At 42.1% G+C, this 20223-nt stretch overlaps 1 protein-coding gene across 2 annotated transcripts; it reads right to left on the reverse strand.

Annotated features, from left to right (window-relative positions):
- Nucleotides 1-999: 999 nt before the first annotated feature.
- On the reverse strand, nucleotides 1000-20223 carry ATP6V1C2 (ATPase H+ transporting V1 subunit C2). Of its 2 annotated transcripts, XM_036379942.2 has the most exons (13): nucleotides 19956-20223; nucleotides 18746-18813; nucleotides 12467-12552; nucleotides 11860-11889; nucleotides 8297-8391; nucleotides 7514-7605; nucleotides 5818-5916; nucleotides 4709-4777; nucleotides 3692-3784; nucleotides 3189-3282; nucleotides 2754-2851; nucleotides 2205-2334; nucleotides 1000-1392 (listed from the first exon to the last, which is right to left on the reverse strand). In XM_036379942.2, the coding sequence occupies exons 1-13, from the start codon at nucleotides 20082-20084 to the stop codon at nucleotides 1297-1299; spliced, it is 1179 nt and encodes a 392-aa protein (XP_036235835.1). In that variant the 5' UTR covers nucleotides 20085-20223; the 3' UTR covers nucleotides 1000-1296. The 2 variants fall into 2 exon arrangements, with proteins under 2 accessions (XP_036235835.1, XP_036235836.1); XM_036379943.2 differs by lacking the exon at nucleotides 11860-11889 and having other exon boundaries at nucleotides 19956-20221.

The raw sequence follows: 20223 nt of genomic DNA on the forward strand, positions 1-20223 counted from the left end.
TAGTAGAAGTAGTCCCATTTTGGATGACTCTTCAAAGTGAACTTTAGAATAGAGGTTTGTGCAGAGGGGAGTCCTAAACCACCTCCTTGCTGTGAGATCTTGACAGTTTGGCTAAAAAGCTTGATAAGATGGACAATCTTAGTTTAAATGCTCTTCAGTCTTCCTTTTCCTGTTCTTCTCAGGGGCTTTCTCTTTCTTTGTGCCAGGCTTCATAAGATCATTATAACAATGGAAGTGGGGTTGCTGCTGCAATGAGAGATGCTGGGAGCTGTCAGTCTTTCCCCTGGATTAGTGATAAAGCTAATCTGTGTTTTAGGGCGTAAGGATAAGGATTTCCAGGTGCTAACAGACAACCACCCTGGTGCTGTCTCCAGCAAATAAAGTAATATTTCTTCACTTCCCATCTGGCATTGTTTTGATCTGAAATTGCTATTTCCTTTGGAAGGGGAATCAGGACTGTGAATAGGGATGTTTACTGCTGCTTTTTTAATAGAAATACCATTATTTTATTGCTCTCCATGTCTTGTGTATTGGTGTCTAGTGAAGTGACCCTGATGTGATCAGCTTGTTTATAAATAAGGAATGAAAGAGCTGAAAGATTCCCCTTCTTTCAAGGAAATAACATAATGTGGATATTTGTCATCTGGTGTCTGTAAGAGATTGCCCATAGTTCATCCTCGTGAAAGGCAGTGTCAGAACCATGGGCAGACAGCAGTAACTGCTGATTCTGTGCAGGAGATGTGCTCCAACTCTTAAATCATCCCAGCAGATGAGCTGTAATGGAACTGTTCTAACTGAAATATCTTTGCAAAAACTAAACTCATGAGTACTTGGGACTGTACGTCATATTATGATAAGTTCCACAGCACTTTCCTCTTGGGCTTTTGGGTTTTTTTGTTAAAGGAACTTTGGGCTTTGCTCTGATGCTTTCTACTTTTTCTGTTTAGATTTTTTTAAGTTTGCTTTGTTAGAAAAAGAGGACTGTACACACCTAGTAGATCCATTAGCCACCATACTTTTTAATTTGTTTTATTCAAGTCCAGTAGATATTCCATCTTTGTAATTTACCAAAAAAAATAAATACTACCATAGTACCTCTGCCTCTGAAATATGTTTTTGTAAAACTATGAATAAGAGATAACTTTTACTGTAGTCACTGTAAAAATTACTAGAAGTGGTAGGAAGATCATCCTGCTACAGTATTTGCATTTTAATTTGACTTTCAGCAGCTAAAGATTGTTTTACAGTAACATGACAGTCTTGAAACTTAATAGATGAAGCTTGAGCAATTCTTCTTTAACTGCAGTCAAGAAGACTGAGGTCAATCTTGAAATAGACATAAGGATAGTATTCTTGATTGCTTAGTTGTAACCCAGGGATGTCCATGCCAGGCTGCAAAAGGAAGTAACCACTTTAGTTACCAGTAAACCTGTGCAGTTCCAAGCTCCAGGGGATTGCTTTTGTGCTCCTTTCCCACAGGTGCAATGGAGCTTTGTATGTGCCATGCTTAAGGTGGGGAATTCACCACTGAGAATCTGCTCTGCTTCTTGTTTCAGGTTGCCTAATGTAATTAGCACTGAGAATTCATGCCTGTGCTGTTATGAACTTGTAGCATTTTTGTGTGCTTCAGCTCCCCAGCAACTCATCTCTGTCTTCCCTTTGTGCAATGGGACCCATGCTTGCTGGTTTTAGGCTGTTTTGAAGGCCTGCTACCTCATTTATTGCTTTAGCCTAAATTGTTTTGAATTGTCATTCAAGATATGGGGAAGGAGAAAGCAAGTACTGCTGCTTGTTGAAGGCCTAGTTAATTATAAATGACAGCCTTTTACAGAGGACAGAGGTGTGACAGTCCTAGGTCTTAGTTCCAAATTAATTTTTCTTGCTTTTGTTGATCTGAATGCTTATAATAGATTTTAAGCTTTTTATGTAGGCGAACAGCCATAATTGAGCAGACCTGTTTTGTGCTGGTAGCTGTAAACATCAGATGCTTCAACAGAAAATATAAGCCATCTCTCTGCATCTGCATCATAATCTGAGCCTACCCACCTAATCCAGTCTGTAACCAGCTGGCGTTAGAGCTGCATCCAGGACTCCTATCATTGCAAGAAGGGAGCAGATGCATGCTCTAACCCCAGGACAGTGGAAGTGTTCATTCAGCTAAGCTGAGAAGCTACAGCATGTGCACTTGTGGTCCAAATACATACATCCATTATACTTGCTGCTGCAACTTCATCCAGGTGTTTGAAGACCACGTTCAAGACGTCTCTCAGGCGCTTCACAGACTTCCTGTTTGGCTGCAGCAGCATTGCTTGGAAATTCACAGGGAGGCCATACCTTGGAACACAACATACCTGATCATCTGCCGGGAAGGGCCACAGCTGTCTGCTCGTGCCCTTCTCCCCCTCAGCCTCCAGACATGCCCACTGGTTGTGTGTTGCAGAAACAACACTGCCTCCTTATTGGAAAGCCTTTTCTTTTTGAAGTCAAAAGTCAACTAAACAGTGTCTTTCTGTTTTCCCCTTCCCTGTAAGTACCCCCAAAAAATCGTTTTTCACCAGATTTGTATGTCACCTTTTTTGTGGACGTCTATATTGTCTGCTGTGAGCTTCTGGAATGGAGTGTGTAAGGCATACACCTCGAGCAAGACAAAACAAGGTGTGTAAGGGTTCTTCCCACAAAGGAACTGCACCAGGAAGAGAGCTGTACATTTTGACTTCCCCAGGAATCTCTGCCTGCACTCTGTGTGTACTCACCTCAGGACAGATTCAACAAAAACTCTCAAGGCTTTCACATGAATCCAAGCCACAAATGCTTCACTGAAGTTCACCTTCAGCCAGCGCAGTAAGGGGCCCTGTGAGACCAGAACAGTGCTGTGATCCCCTCGCTGAGTGAAGCAGCTCCATAGCCAGCACTGCCACTGAGGCCATCATGGACTGCTGGGATACTTCCCAGGCAGCCTGATAGTAGCTCCCAGTCTATCAGAAACTCAAGTGACCTTGGCCAAATCATTATTATTTTTAATTATAATAATTTTATTATTATCATTATATATGCCTCGGTTTTATGGGCTAAATGGAGCTCACCAGAGACAGTTGGAACCATAAAGCCATTTCTGAGAGAGGTGTTTAGGCATCCTGGTAGCAAAGGCTGCCACTATGTGGGCCACCAACTCACAAGGTGGTACTTACATATTGTTGCTTCTTGTCAGAAGCTAATTTCATCAGCTCTTCCTTTTCACATTTCAGTTCCTTCTCATCATAATAAAATTCTCGAACCATGAACCTACAATTGAATGACATTTGCTCTCACAAGCCTTAGTCCAGGCAATGTGAAACTCCTTTCTTTTTTCCGAGGAGAAGCAAGTATGGGAAGTTCCTAGCCATTTAAGCCATTTAACAAGTTAAAGTATGGGGAGGGTAGGAGTTGAAATCACCCCCAGAAAGCCAGCAGAATGAGAGCAGAAAGGGCAATTCCAGGATCTGTAACTTGGAGCTTAAAGAACAGGATCACTCATTCTGCTACCACAGCTCCTTCCCACCCTGCTTTCTCAATGGCTTTAGGACCAACAGAAACACAAGCAGTCAAGAAATCCTAAAACCAGTGATGGATTCAGCATCCTGCACACACAACAAGCCTCACCTGATCCTCATCTCTTGCTAGCCTGCCCTGCCCAGTAGTCAGGGCTTCTTACCTGTTCTCCCTGGCTTTAGCCTTAAAGTCATCCATCACTTTTCTAAATAGGGTCACAGTGAAGAGTCCTCCCTCTGCATCCTCAGCAATCATTCTGTGGGAGGGAAATCCACTGCTGTGATTTGACATGGCAAATCCCTCATGCCTTTTTTACCTACCTCATCTTTCCCTTTTGCAATTCTTTCTATTTTCATTTATGATACTGAACAACACTCTGCTTTTTCAAAACCTCTGTGACAGAAATAGTGAACAATGACTTTACTTGCACTGGCTACTCTATCTCAATGTAAAACTCAATTGGTTTAGTTCCTGAGCCCACTGAATACACACACATTCTGCCTGTCTGATTTTTCTGTGTTTCCTGGTAACATTCCCCCACCTTTACATGCACTTGTGTTTATATCACAGGCAGTAGACAAGACAGCTTGTTTCTTTCTCTATGCTTTCCACCTTCTGCATTTCAAGTAATATACCATGGTCAGCTTTTGTGCCCTGGACTGGATTTCATAGTCTGCATGAGCTGAGTAATGGAGTATTTAATTCCTAGGAAAGATTTTTTTACCCAAGGTGAAAGGATGAGTTAATATGGTTTTGCTAGTTCAAATGACAGTATGCTGAATTATTCTATGCTACAACAGGAAGCAATTAAAAAGGCAGATTTAGTGTTTCATCTTTTTATAAAGTACTTTCCATAAAGTTCTATATGATTACATATGTCTGAACTATACCTCAATTAATGCAATAAATTGCCTGTTTTACACAAAAACAAGCAACAGTCTGGTTGAAAGTAAAAACAAATAGATTACTGGAAAAGAAAAGCTAATTGTAAAAAAACCTGACCTTTCTTTCATCTGTACTTTCCTTCAACAAACTAATTTCTATTTGAATTGCAAATACATTAATGTGGAGCCTATGCATTTAGACTAGTGATTTCCTCTAGGATCCACCAGTTTGAGGGGCTGAAACAAGACAGGGATCTCTGAAACAAACACAGAGCTTAATATGGAATTTCACTTACTTGGTGGAACGAGGTACTACCATATCTGAGAGTGATTCATAGGTCTTCTGCCACTGTACATAGCTTGACCTTTGAGCAACACAAAACAAAGCACAGTAAATAAATACCATATACTGGAAAGCAAATGTTGATATATGTAGTTAATTATGCTAATAACTTAGGGTAGAAGGGTTGAACTCTTTGTGCTTGGTTATGTCATTAAAATGCATTAAGCCTCTCCTTATCCTTTCCTCTCCTAGTCACCAGCTGAGGAGATGCTTCCCTTAATACTATTGCCTCAGTCTTCACTTTGGATCTTGGCTTGAGGAACGGTCAGTATCAGGAAACTGATGGTGGGAAGAATGTGGCATATACTTCCAGGCTGCCACACAGTGTCCCATGCTCCAGGACCCCTGCACAAGCTGCTCTGGTCCATGGGTAGGTATGCTACATCTGCTATGTACAATCCCAGAGCTGATCTGGTGCTAGACTGCACTCATGGTGAATGCCAGCCCAGTGAGAAAGGGAACAAGGGTATGGTAGGAGTTTACAAAGAGAGAAATCTCTTTTTAGTGTGAATAAACTCACATAATGAAGTCAATAAACGTACGTCAGATAGCTTTTTGTAACCTGTTTCTCAGAGACAGAAGAGTGATGGTGCTGTATGTGTGTGTTGGGACAGGGCTATATGGAGAGGAAAAGTTTTGTGTAGGGCTCTGAGGAGAACATGGTGTAACTTCCCCACTGTTAGCAGTCATCCTATGTATGGCCACTTACAAGGGTGCAGCCAGCAGAGAGAGGTTGTGAGTTGAACAGGTCTAATTCCTTTTAGAGACTGGCTAGGCTGCAGTCAAAATCTGGTTTTCTTTTAGCTCATACTATTCCTATCAGGAGACTGAGAACCCACTCGTAACCATCAAGAACCCTCAGGCCAATTTTCCTGCTCCAGCTTTGGCACAGTCTTTATCTCCCTCTTTTGTGCTAGCACCACTCTTGGCAGAAATTGTTCTTTCTTCTTTGCTAAGGGCTCCACCTGTGTCCCAGCAGGGCACTCATGAGCTGCCCCAACCTGACCAGGTGTGGTTGTGGTGTTTAGGCCTGGGACTCAGTGCCACCCACTGCTGCCTTACTTTGGCACCACGACGAGCAGCGTGATAAGATACTCAGAATTGAGAACAAAGTCTTCTTTGTGCACAATGTCTGCCAGGGTCCGGGTCAGCAGATTTCCCCTACAGTGAAGAAGACAAAGTAAAAATAACAGTAGCAGGAACTCAGCAGTGGAACACTGGGGGCATTGTGCTGTGGGTGCAGATGCTAATCTATACTGGGGTAGAAGAAGGCCCAGAAAGAGGTGGCTAAAGGACACAGCTACACTTCTTAAATAGCTGTTTTGTTATTTTTACTGCAACTAAAAGACTCAAAAAGTAACTAATACTAAAGGACACAATATTGGTCACTAGCAGGAAGCCAGTTTATGCCCTTTAAGTAAAACACACCATTCTGCTGCTATTGTTTTTACAGTAAGGGTGTAAATACTTGGGAAGTGCACATCTGCTCCCAGTCATCACCACATCTTGTGGGAAGCACCTGCTCTCTCAGGAAGCCTGTTGAGCTGCTTGTGTGACTGTGCTGCAGGCAGAGTGAGCCATGTATGTACAGACCTAAGCCATCACAGCAACCTGGCATTCCTGGACTGCTGCAGACCAGCACGCTGAGACACTCCTGCTGAACAGCAGCGAGAGCAGCAGTCTCATGCACAGGTGGGACCTGCAGGAGGTCTCCACACACTGAGCCCACCTGATCACATTAATTCCTAGGACATGTAGATAGCCAGGGCTGACTGTATGTGGCTGGAAAGCACCAGGTGTGAAAAGGAGCTGCGCTCCCTGTCACTGGGCAGGAGTGAAGAAGGACCTAAACTAATAGGTTTGGGTTTGAGGTTCCCTGGACCAGTCTAAATATTAACTAACTGGCTGGTAACTTATTCAATGTTTGTTCAACCCAAGCTATTTGGCACTGGTGGACACCAGAGTTGAGAGCATTTAAAGATGGATGGAATGATGACAAGGAGGATTGTCCCTGGCCATGAGGTCTCCATTCTTCTCCCTCCATAAATTGCTGGAGCCCTGGCCAGCAGGCAGCCACCTGTGCCCTGTGCCCAATCCTGAGTAGGAACAATAGTATATACGAGCATGTGTTGGGTGGGGGCTTGCACAGCATCATCTAAGTTGTTTTAAATTTACTACTTACTGGATTTTACCATTCTCCCTAGTAATATCCTAGAAAAAAACCCAGGTGTCACCACTGACACAGGCAAAGACCATAAGCAGATGAAGACAGGAGAGAGAACATTTGGGAAGCCTGAACAGTGCATTACCTGAACCAACAGAAGAAAAAAAAGAAAACAAAAATATAAGTGGGATGCTAATGAGGTGCAGGATCAAGAAAACGGAGCTGTTTCCTTTGGGAGCTTTGCAAATGCTGTTCAGAACATAGGGCACAGCTCCATGTGGCAAAGGAACCCACCAGTTGACACAGCTCATCTAATTTCTGACTCCCTGAAGTCCCATCAGAGCAAAACAGTTGACTTTTTCCAAGACTGCCTGCTCACAGTGTCAATAAAATCCTATTAGGAACTTCAGTCTCCCTGAGCTGATTTTGAGATATGCTGACCACATCAGCTACCACCTGTTCTCACTGGATCTCTAAATGCTGAGCATGTTCTGAAGCTGGAAAAGTTGTTCCCACCAGAACACAGCAATGGGTGTGAGCACACACTGCCCGCATTTCAGCCACACAACAGCATCCCCAATGCAAAATACTTACATCGTTTTCTTCTCCAGGTTTTGCAAATTTCCTTTAATGTTGTTGTACGCAGCCGATCGGGTCTTCAGGTCTGCTTCTATTTGAGTCACTTGCTAAAACAAAGTGAAAAAAAGGAGTCAATGCAGTGCTTGAGGCCTTGTTCTCACCTCTGTCCCACAACTACCACCTTAACACAGAGACACAGCTGCCAGCTCTCCTAAAACCACCGGCCTGTGGCCAAGAGAGCCAGGGTCAGAGCTCCCCTGGGACAAAGGCCTCTGCAGAAAGTAGGGTTCAGTCAGCTGTTGCTGTTGGTGTGCTAGAGCTGTACCTAAGAGGTTTTATTTGTTACCTACATTGAACAACAACACATCATGCCTTTCTGAATGAACTGACAGTGTAAATAATTAATTCAGCCTGAAGGCTTTTGATTTAATGTCAGACTAACAATTTCATGAAAAACACCTCTGAAGTGGAGAATATGGCAGTATATGGAAAAAAAAAAAAAAAAAAGAAAATTACAATGGAGGGGATTAAAGTGCACAAAACATATCAATGTATTCTAGTGAATCTGATAAAGGACCATATACTTACAGACTGGATAGATTTCAATATATGTATCATTATTTTAATTTATACTGCAATAGTAATATCAACTGCTTCAGTACAAAGTGTGTGCTTCTGAGCTTGTTCCTGCCTAAACCAAAGGCAAAGGCTCCTCTCCCACCATGAGGGGAGGGATCACAACCAGTCAAAAGACACACTTCCCCATGCTGACATCTTAAAATCTGGAGTACAACTTACCTTTGCTAATGCTTCTGATATATTCTTCAGCGGCTGCTTTATGGGGTATTTGGCCATGTCCCACTCAAACCGTGTCAGGTAGCTAATGAGGTCAACTGAAAAAGAGATGCATGAAAGCAGATAGTGTACCAGATGGCAGGTCAAGCTTTGGGGAGTAGTCCCCAGCTATAGCTTAGGCATAGCTCTGATTAACTTTAGAGCATTAACCAGAAGCCCATTTCTCAATTCTTACAGAGATTTGATCTAGATCAAATATGCACAGATCCTATGCCCAATCTAATGAACTTCCTAAACATCTCCAAAAGTTAAAAGTTAAACCAAAAATCTTTTTTGCATTACACCTAACAGTACAGAGAAAGTGTAAAATTATCTGTATCAGTGGGACACAGCAGTGTACAGCTACTCTTCTTCACAGTAAAAACAGTTCTGTGTAATCTCAATCTAGATTTCTGCAATATGCCTGAATTTAATCCCAGCAACAGCTATCAGAAAAATACTTTGTGTCCAGGATCAGCAGTAATATTCAGGGTTGCTGAGAGCCTGATCAAAGGTACTAAGACCATAGCAGATGTCACTTCTCTGTGATTCAGTCAAGTGCTCACTAGAAATCAAACAAATGCAGGTGTGATGAGGAATTCCTCATTGACTTCGCACACAGAGGTCCCCATTTCACACAAAGCTAGAGGCTATTTATATAATGGATAAATCCAGTCACAGCATCCAAGAACAGAAATTCACAGCAAGGACCTGTGCATGCAACCCCCAAAACAAAGCACCCTTGGACCACAGGGTCCCACAGCATCTTCCCAGAATGAAGGGGAAATGAACACATACAACACCCAGCTCCTAGAACAAGGTTTTCCTGTTTCACTGTTTGAAGATCAAGGGCTCTTAATGTTAGGAAACATTAAGGCTTACATTATGGTACCAAATAAAAAATTCTCCTCCAGCAGCTCATGAAATCAAACAGCTCTTTGTCTGAGTCCGAGAACCTTTGGATGCTGAACTCACCACTACAGAGTGTTCTTGCAGACCTTTCTAGGATGGGGTAAAGTCATGCATCCTGCCACAATGAGAAGGGCTGGAACTGCCCCCCCAGAAAGTTAGGGAGACAAGGGGAAGGCAGCAGGCAGGGTCTCAAGGTCTAGACAAGGAGGCCAGAAGCATGTCACCTAAAGGGTGGGCTTCCTTCCAGACCAGGAGAGTAGATATGGAGAATGTCTGGGAAGTTGCTCTAAGGTGATAGGGAGCAAAACAAGGTCAAGGTGCCAAGTAAAAGGACATGCATGCTGGGGCACTTCAGTGTTCTTTGCTGCCTTGTTCAGAGAGTTAATTCAGTCCCACACTAAGGTCTGAGCACAATTTCTTATGGGCTAGACTTTGGGGTTTATGGGAAAACTTTTTGAACCAAGATGCATGAGAAGGAATGTGAAAAACTGTGTAATTGCCATACTACCAGGCTGAGGGTACTCTGCAGTCTCATGTGATACTGAATACCCTTAGCAGGAGAGCACTATCCTTTCCATGGGCTTCTCTCACCCCACAACAGAGTCAGTTTACCCTATTAGATTTCCAAAGCATGGAAAATCTTATGTTAGGAGAAATAGGCTTCTTAGCAAGAGATAAACTGCCTGGAAGGCAGAGAGCACTTGCCATGGCAGTGTTCTCCCCCTCTTGCAAAACCACAGCTGTGTCAATGTCCCCCACATTCAATGGTCAAGAGTCATAGGGCAAAGATCCAACCCTTCCTGCTAATACCCCATCATGAATGAGCAAATTTTCCTGCACAGGGAGGGTGTAGAAAAGGGGCAAAACAGCAGAAGACTGGGAGAGCTATGACACAGCTGCTGTATGCACAGTTCTCTGTTGATGCTTGCTCGTGATCTCTGTGGGGAAGGCAGACAGGTCAAAAATACTTCAGCAACAAAGTTCACACAGCATTTTCAGCACAGGGTACACAACACAAGGATTTCACCCTGCTGCCTTTCTTCTAAGCTTGTGTGCTCAGGCTTTGCAGACACAGGCTCTTTAAAGACAGACACTGACCGATTTATAGCTGATGAGATATAAAAGTTCCCTGAAGAACCTCACATGTCCTTTCTATCCTCACATTCCTTGAATCTCAGCAGCATCCAAATGTTGGGCAGTTGAGCACTGCATGAGTTCTCAGCCCAGTTTTTCAAGCTCACTCCTGAGTGAGCCTGCCAGTGGTAGCTGGCACTGGTGCAGGTTAGTTAAGCAGCCTGATCCTGGGGATGGAACAAACTACTGTGAACTAGCACAGCTGTGTTTAAAATGCCAAGCAGCCCCAGGACCCTGATGCTCCTGGAATGGCATCCCTCATTTATGGAACCTGTTGAGTCACTTCTAAAAGGCTTCACACAGCTGCCCACCCAGGACAGATTATTCCTACCAGCTCACAGCTGCCCAGGGAACCCACAGCCTGCATGTCTCACAATCTAACTTACATACCAGCTCTAAAACACAATGTTAAATACTTCCTCTCCAAAACACTCAGTTCTTCAAAATTGTTATGCTTCTCATTTTGCTTTGTTTTGGGTTTACTATAAGGAATGGCTCCACCACTTACCAAATTTTTTAATTCATTTAGGTTTAACATTTCCATAAATGGAAGAGAATTTGGTGCAAATCTTTGAGGGAAAGCTTTACTTACATTTCAAGAAAGGTTGTTTATGCTGTTATGATATATTAAAAGTTTCTATATTACACAAGCACACGTTTCCCTCTATAAGAGGAAAATTTGCATGTGGCTGCTTTCAACTGTTATCCACTGGAAAGTTGAGTGTGTGTGTGTGTGTGTGTGCAAGTTCATGTAACTAAAAGTGCTGTATTTTTTACTATTTCGCATTTTTGTTCCTAAAAATCTAGCAAAAAAACTTTTTAGACACATAGACACTACCAACTGCTACTGGGGTTACATACACGTGAGCTAAAGCCAGCGTTACTTAAAACAATCTTGGGATGGTCAAATAGTATGAAATAGGACCGTGCAACAAGAAATCATGTCTTATAATTTTGTTTCTGATTTCACAGCTGCAAGAAAGTGTTCAACTTCATAGTTCTTTTACTAATCAGAAAGGGAAGGAGGAAGAATTGGTCCAGTAAAGTTGCTGATGCTTATGAAGACTGACACTGGAATATATTAGGGGAATCCTCATATACTAAAGCTAACTTCATTTTTTAAGATGCCGTCAGTAATCTTAAAAAGGTTAATACCCTAATTCAATATGATTTGTTTGGATGACCGAACCCAGACAGAGAAATTAGTAAGACATGCAAGTAATTTCCATATCCTTCTAATAGAACACATGCAGAGCTGATAGGGAAAAAATTGGTGTAAAAAGGGGAAACAAAGGAAATAAACGAAACCTGTTGTTTCTCAAGTCATAGGGATATCGTGATCAAGCTATGAGGTTGTTACTTGAGAAATCCATCGTAACCTGATCACTGTATCTCTACAACCAGACCAAGACTTGTGTCTAGCACTAATATACACAAATGCATGCATGTAACAACACCACAACCATCAGTCCTCAACATACTTTGGAGACATTTCATTTTATCCTTTAGCCCTGAAACACAGTAAATGGGATTATTGCATTTCTTGAACATTTGCAGCCATCAAGCATCAGTTTTATATCATTCAAGGACATTTCTAAAAGAACTTCCTCCCCATCCTTTATTAATACAGGTCTGAAGTACAACATTGCAGATAAAGGGAGATGGAGTGTACACTCTTACTTTATCCAAAAGCATCATGCTGTAAGTCTGTAATCGGTAGGCATACCACATCAAATTTTGTTGTATTTTTCCAGAATAGCTGGGGAATGCAAATTACTGACAGATCACTGACAGTTGTCACACAACCATACAGAACGTGATTTAGGTGCCCTTAAGAAATCAAGCCCAGGCAGGGCACAGGAGTGTGCTAAGTCATGTTAGGAGTGAACAAGGATGTCTCTTACTTTTATCTTCACTCCAAAGTTAGCTTCTGCTGAGAAAAATAGGAGCAGGCTAGACACATTTCTTATAAAATGTTGCTGATGGTTGTCCTTTCTGAAGTGTGAGGGTTTCAATTCCACATATTCATATTCTGAAGCAAGCAAAAGCAGCATCAATGCATTTAAACCCCACATTTACAGCACCTACCTCCATTGGCCAGAAGATTTTCCTGGACTTTGTCTTTTGAGTCCTCCATAACTTCTCCTATGTACTGGGCTATTTTCTTTATTACACTTAAGTGTAACAAAAGAAGCTTTGTTAGCGAAGAAACAAAATTATTAAAAAACAGTTTCACAGTGATCTAATAAACACAGAAATGCCCAAACAAAACATTTCTGAAGAAAGGCAGGTTAATTTGCAATTCAAATTATAATAAAAAATCTAGGACACAATGCAGAACTAAATGTCTTACCTCTAAATACACTGATCTCTGCAAAAACATAGGTAATGTCATTTTGCCTGTGTTCTGGACTTAGAGAATATCAAGATTCAGTCTTCTGTACACTCATTTTATGCATAGCAGAAACCAGAAGGCAAGAATGACAAGAAACTCATGTTTAAAACCCCCAAGGCAATGAAGGCAAAGGAGGCTATGTATAGACACTAAAGATCTGTTCCATAGGATACTGAAGAAATCCTTAGAGCTCCCTGAGAAAAGGTTCTCAGAAAATACTCAGGGGAAAATAGCAGTGTTATCTTGCTTGATGGGGAATTTTTTTCTTACTCCTTTTTCTTTGCAGGACTCCTTCTCTCTTCTCTTTCAGCATGGTGGACAAGACACTCCTTTAAGGTGTAGGAGAGCTAGATTCAAATCCTTCCACCCAGTCCAGAATAGTGATTTGTGCAGAGACGAGACGAGATGAGACGAGACACGACCCGACCCCCCCCCCCCCACCAAGAACATAGTCTCCACTGTGCCATGTAGGAGGCTAGAACATAAGTAAATAAAGGTAGTATAGAAAGTAATCTTACCCCCTAAAGAGTTGCAGCTGAGCCCCAATTATTAGAGATTGGGAGCAGGCCTGATTTAACAGGCCACAGCTGTAGCCAATCAGAAGAGTGTTATAAAAGAGTGGATTGGGTGGCTGAGGGGAGCTGGAGTCTGCTGGCAGCTGTGAGGACAAGGATGAGTTAGTACCTGGAGGAGCTGCCTACAAGAAACACCAAGGAGGTATGGAACTCTGGCAATATGGAACCCTTGCAATGTAATGATAATAGAGCTCTTGCACTATAATGACAACAAATGGTGATCCTGACATGATTTGAGAAAAAGGACTCAAATACTAAACTATATGGCTCTGTGGATTTAGGACTAAACTATATAATCCTGTGGATTGGGGGAAACAGGATTCAACTATATAACCCCGTGGATTTGGGGAAAGGACTTGAATACTAAATTATTGGTAAGATATATTAATTGTAGCTATTAGTATTTGTTAAATATGAGTATAAAAGATTTTGATGGTAAGTACTTTGTAAACTGAGAAAAGCTGCAAAACTGAACCAAGACTCAGAAAAATATGTATATGTTTGTACTATAATATGTTATCTGAACATTTGTATAGCTCTTAGTTCTAAATGAAATACATGAATGTGTCATAATGTTAATTTATTTGAATATGTCCTTCTAGAAATGCTGCCACTCTGTAATTAAAAGGGGGAATTGTAGGGGGATAGAACACAAGTAAATAAAGGGAGCATAGAAAGTAGCTTTACCCCCTAAAGAGTTGCTGCTGAGCCAATTATTAAGGATTAGAAGTAGGCCTGATGTTAACAGGCCACACCTGTAGCTAATCAGAAGAGTGTTATAAAAGAGTGGATTGGTGGGAGCTGGAGTCAGTTGGCTGCTGTGAGGACAAGGAAGAGTCAGTGCCTGGAGGAGCTGCCTACAAGAGACATCAAGGAGGTATGGAACTCTGGCAATATGGAACCCTTGCAATGTAATGATAATAGAACTCTTGCATTATAATGACAACTATGCTATTTATTCTTTACTCATTTTAAGGAATGGAGTAATCAAGTCCCTCTAGGAGTAGTTCCCCCTGTCTCTAGTCAAAGTACCTGTCTCATACAGGCTGCAAAACTTTCTGGTTGTTTAGGTATCCTTCTGTACTCAAAAATATTCATAGAATTTGGTACGTAGTTCCCTAACTGTCCTAGGTTGACTGCACCTTGTAAAGAACCTAGAAGCTACAAGGTTACTGCCTGACCATTAAATTGGTGGAGACACAAAGTGGACATAATCCTTGGCCTTGTGATAGGGAGTGTAACAGCAGGCTTCATTTCTGCTTCATTTCTCTTTCTTTCCTTACTAAGAGGAGACTACTACAGCTGCAGATGAACTGGAGACTGAAAAGGCATCTACAGTGTTTGGACACTTTTATGTAGATGGACAATGTGGTGTTGTGACCAGTCCTGTGGTTTTCAAGAGCAGAAAAGGGACTTTGGGCAAGGTATGCATACCAGGAAAGCATCAAAAAAGATGCAACTGCTTTGCAGAACATGAAAGAAAAATGGCTTCACTATATAAAGGGCTCCTATAAGAAAGTTGGACAGAGGCTTTTTACCAGTGCCTATAGTGACAGGACAAGAGGCAACAATTTTAAACTAAGAGAAGATTTAGACTGGACATCAAGAAATTCTTTACTATGAGGGTGATGAGGCATTGGCACAGGTTGCCCAGGGAAGTTGTGGATGCCCAGCCCCTGGAAGCATTTAAGGCCAGGTTGGATAGGGGTTTGAGTAACCTAGTTTAATGAAAGGTTTTCCTGCCTATGGCAGGGGGTTGGAACCAGAGGATCTTTAAAGTAGCCTTTCAACCCAAATAATTCTTCCCATGACCCTGGACAGAGGCAGTTCAGAGTGCCTGTAGGAGGAATCTATACCACTGTGCTCCAGTTCACCTCCCTTTCTCAGAGCTGCTGTATTGTTTCACCACCTGGCTGCAGCCCCATAGAGACCCAGCTGAGGCTTGTTAGGGTACAGCACATATTTCCCACACTCAGGCTGTGGGGGGGTTGAGGGATCCAGGCCAAGCTTCCCTGACAATTGCAACCTTACCAAGCACTTCTGCAAATTTCAGCTTGTAGATAGAGCTGGGTTTTGTCTCCTTCAAGACGCTCAAAGAGCCCAAAGAACATGTAACAAGACAGCAGTTGGTGAAACCAACAGCATTGCAGAGGTCAAAGACATTATGGAGAAAGCAGTTCACAGGGACATGTATAAACCAGGAGCTTCTCCAAAGGGTCTGAGCTGCTTTCATGACTCTTGAGTGCATCTGGTGGCTGACAGGTGGGAGACAGCTCTGGCCTCTCTCCATGGATAAGGGGGGGGGGGGGACGGACAGGTGTGTGCTCTCATGCACCTGACAGTCCTACCTGCCCAGGCAAGGCTTGGCTCCCTTCCCACCCACACATCCCATGGTCCCTGCAGCAGGATACAGCCACTCTGTGTGTAATACACTGTGCCAGAGGAATGTTCTTCAGTCCTGCCTTAGCCTCTCTGCCTTGCATTGCATCCTGTGAAAGCAAGTGGGATTCACTCACCCAGTATATTTCCCATGCAAAGACAGAACCTATTGCCTCCACACCACTGATGTCTGGAGCAAATGACAGGAATCAGACCCTTGGAGGAGCCCCACTGACATCCAACAATAGACAGTTTTCACAGCCAAGTATCAGATCTCTGCCTTTAGATAAGATGAATCCCATCTTGAGCAAATATCATGATCAAATGATGCATTATAAAAAGAGAGTTTCAGCAAAACTGCTTCAAGAAGTAATAATAAAAATCTGTAAAGGGAGTAACTCCATTTAACCTACCATTATATCTTGAGACTAATGTTTTGCTTCTGCAATGGCTGCAATGTCTTTAGCTTCCAAAAAAAAAAGTCTAACACTCTTTAAATGATACTGAGAAAGAAAGGGTGCTACCCACCAAGCCTCCAAAACACTGCAGGGAGCAGAAGTCCTGCAATCTGAGGCCACTCCCAGGTATGCCACTGACCTAGCACCAGAGAGAACCCCTGGGTAAGAGTGACTGAGGAAACTGTCAGCTTTTGAGAGAGCTCCACGCTACCACAGGATGACATGGAAAAACACTCCTCCTCCCTGTGTAAATAAATAATAAAAGTATGTGGAAACAATAGCTCCTGCAAACTCTTGCCCCTTCTCTGCTGTCCTGGCAGGAGGCAGCGCTGACAGGTTTGCACTGCCTGGCTTTACTGGCAGCCGTGTTTATCCAGCAACAGTTCAGCAGGCAGCTCTTTCACAGAACCAGGAACATAAATGCTCAGGTCATCTGAACAGGCTTGTAACCCTCTGGATGCCATTTACTTCAACCAAGTGAGAGTGCCTGGCATTTTAACCCTTGAATCACAATTTAGACATAAAACCTGAGGCATTTATTTAATGCAAAATGCTTTTGTATGCCCTTGTGGGACTCAGTCTGCTAATACATCTGATTCTTCTGTTATTCTCTGATACTACACTAATGTATTTTTCTTATTTTTCCAAACATATTTCTTATTGTTAAATCTTGATTTTTCCTGATTACCTATCTTGACAGGCAAATGAGACAAACAGGAAGAGTCCTTGCCTCAGCAGCTTACAGTGGATGGGCCTCACTGACCCCTTTGCTCCGTGTCCCTAGAGCCCATCAGAGGGAAAGAGTCATTACTGGCATTAAAGGGACAATTAGTGGAGTAAAGTGGTGTTCAGCTTGAACAAGCAGCTGTATGGTGCTGGCAAGTAAAGACAAAAATAACAGGAGCCAGTGAGCCTAAGGCGCTCCTACTGACATTTCACTTCTAACTGCCCTCCACGATCTTACATGGATTCTGAACTCAGCTTTTCAGAAGTCCTAATGCTTCACAAAGCTGGGAATTAGTTATGCCTTTCTGAAAAATCAATTCTGATAATTTCTGGTAGCCCTCAAACCCAGAATAACCAGCTGCTTCCTATCTGCTACCCTGATTAGAAACACAGAATCACAGAATATTCTGAGTTTGAAGAGATCCACAAGGATCAACAAGGATCATCCAACACTTTCCATTAGAACAGATAGCAGGTATGGGCACTATCTGTCCCCAAATTTGCCCCCCTTTCCACTTCCTCAAGGATCTCTATAATTGAAGAAGATGGAACATGTTTCAAAGAATATGGGGCAGGGTCACAATGGAGATGGTTTTGTTGACAAATTAAGTTGCTTTGCCTTGCTTCAAGTCCTGAAGAATCAGTATGGTTTAGTTTAGGTAGTTCTGTGAGGAGCAGGGTGTTGGACTCAATGATGGTGATGGGTCCGTTTCAACTCGAGATACGAATCGCATCTATGATTCTAAAAGATCAATCTTGTGTGCAACCCAGAATTATCATATGCAATCATTCTAATACAACCCTTGTGTAGCACTAGGGAAATCAGAAAAAAAAATCCTATGGAGAAATGTATTCTAGCAGACCAACATTCACCTAAACTGCCTAGCATAGATGCAAACAGTTTATATCAGGGTTTCTGTAGATTTTTGCAACTGCCACACAAAGATCTATGTAAGGATTGAGCATATTTAGACAAGAAGATGCTTATCAGTCTAGACTGGGAGAAAAAAGGAAAAAGACCCAGAGCTAATGCATGTGTCTGTGACCAAAACTAGGTAAGCTGCCAAAGCAAAAAGTAGAACAAAGCAGAAAAGCCCAGCAGCTTATACCTTCATTGCCTCAAAGTCTACCTTGTGCCATGAAGTATCCTAAAACCTGTCATTTTCTTGGCTTGCTGTACTACATTATTCTTTTGTATGCCCAGGTCACTTTGTCCCAAAAGGCAAACTTGGTAATTGTCAGCAGGGAGATCATGTGAGTCTTTGCTGAAGTAGGTTTGATGCAATATGAGTCAATATTCTGGTTTTTAAGGAGTTTAAAAGCCTGAGAGGGAGCAGTCTGGACTTCATTCAAATGAATATAATCATTAGAGGTCCTCTATCTGGTTGAAAAGGGATAGAAGGTTCAATAGAAATATTCTGTCAAAACAAGATCAGGGAGGGCTTCACATTCTCTAAATGTTGTTTTTTCAAGTTTCTGGATGAGGTGGGAGGACGTCCTTTAAAATAAAAACAAAAGCACAAAACAAAATAACCCCACAACCCACCATTTAAAAGTTTCCTTATGAGACACAGCTTCCCTAGCACTGCCACTCGAATGCATTGCTGTGCTGACAAAGCAACCATGGATATAATTCATCTAAATTTTAAGGAATGAGTCTTTTTTTGTGATAACTCCATGACAATCAACACAAGGGTTAAACAAAGCCTATCCATTTTAGACCAGTTGTAGTCCAGGCTGAACTGAGTCAGACCAAGGTGAACACAAGGACATACCATCCCATAAAAACAATGTCTGTTTCTCATTTGTAGGTGGTATATAAGATCTATTTTACCTTTCAGCAAAGGTATCAAGTTTTCCCAACTCATCTGACAGACCAACAAGAGCATCCAGTGTCCCCACCTGTGCAAAAGATGAGAATTAGGAGTAAGATGCACAACTCTGTCTAAGGCTTTTGTTGGCAGAGCCTTAAGGGGACTGACTTGTCCTCAGTACACATGAATTTAACCCTTTGGCAGAACCTTATTTACTTGGTGGAAAATAGTAGCAATTCCTTTACCCAAGAGCTAGGGCATAAAAAGCCTTTTCCAATATAGGAAAAAAGTATGTGTAATCTCAAGATTGCACATCAGTGTCTTTCTTCCTGTTTTCACTTTGTCCTCTATCATCAAGCTCCATAGAATAGTCTTTAACCAGACAAAATAGTGACTGGAAATGCACACAAATAATGCACAGATACAAACAAGTCAGATGTACTAGGAGAACAAAGGGAAGCAGCACTTATTCAAAAGGGGGTATCTGTCTGTGTTTCTGTTATTACCAAAGCAAGTCTCTCACAAAGTCATTTCTGACCAACATCTGCTTTTTGAATCACTGTCAGTCATAACCCCATATTTATGGTATTGCAGCATATTGCCAAACCTTTTCTTGTAATGTTGCCAGCTCAACATTATGTAGGGTCAATCTAAGGGAGAAGAAATAAATTTTACGTGGAACAAATAGAATGGAAATGGGCATCTTCAGATACTCCAAATGCTTTACTTCCTTCAACATAAGCAGACTCTCACCACCACCAATGGGGTAAGGTCCACAGAAGATAAAAATAAGGTCCATGGATGATAAAAATCTTATCACTCTCTTTTTTGTGCACACAAAAAAGCAACACTCTTTTCTCTGTCAGTAGTCTTGCTGCAATGGCTGTGGATAGTCAGCTGCTCCCTTTGCATTAGCAATCCAAGACGTACCATGCTGTATGACTTTGATGACTAGGAGCACATTGTACATGGAATGCAATAGATCAGCTATTTAATATCTCACTCATGTTTACTCCTTATACATCTACCCTTCCAATGTGAAGAGCAGCTTCAAGAACAATGACTTATTTCTCTCTGATCAACTTTCAGTTGACTGAACACAACTCATCCCCCAACCACAGGCTCCTTCTACGCTCTGCATATTATCCCAAATGATAAATCCCATATTTATCCCAAAAGTCCTGGCTAATGCTGCTGTTTTGCCCACACACAAACCCCTTCCTCACTTACCTTTAAGTCTGGAATATGGAATTTACTGTTGCTGGACAGGTTGGATTTAGATGTCACAGTGTTCATTCTCTCCCATGCCTGCAGATTTGTTTTGTCTCCTGGGGCAGAAATTAGCCAGAACTCCGACATGATCTAATATTTTCCCTCCACTGCTGGTCACTGTAGAAGCTCAAAGCAGGTAAGTGGCTAAAAGAGCACCACACAAAATGTGTCCTTCCCTAAGAACAGAAAGAGTTAGAACAGATCACTGATTTATTTTCTTCAGAAA

Source organism: Molothrus ater, chromosome 3, assembly GCF_012460135.2.
Source record: "Molothrus ater isolate BHLD 08-10-18 breed brown headed cowbird chromosome 3, BPBGC_Mater_1.1, whole genome shotgun sequence".
NCBI lineage: Eukaryota > Metazoa > Chordata > Aves > Passeriformes > Icteridae > Molothrus > Molothrus ater.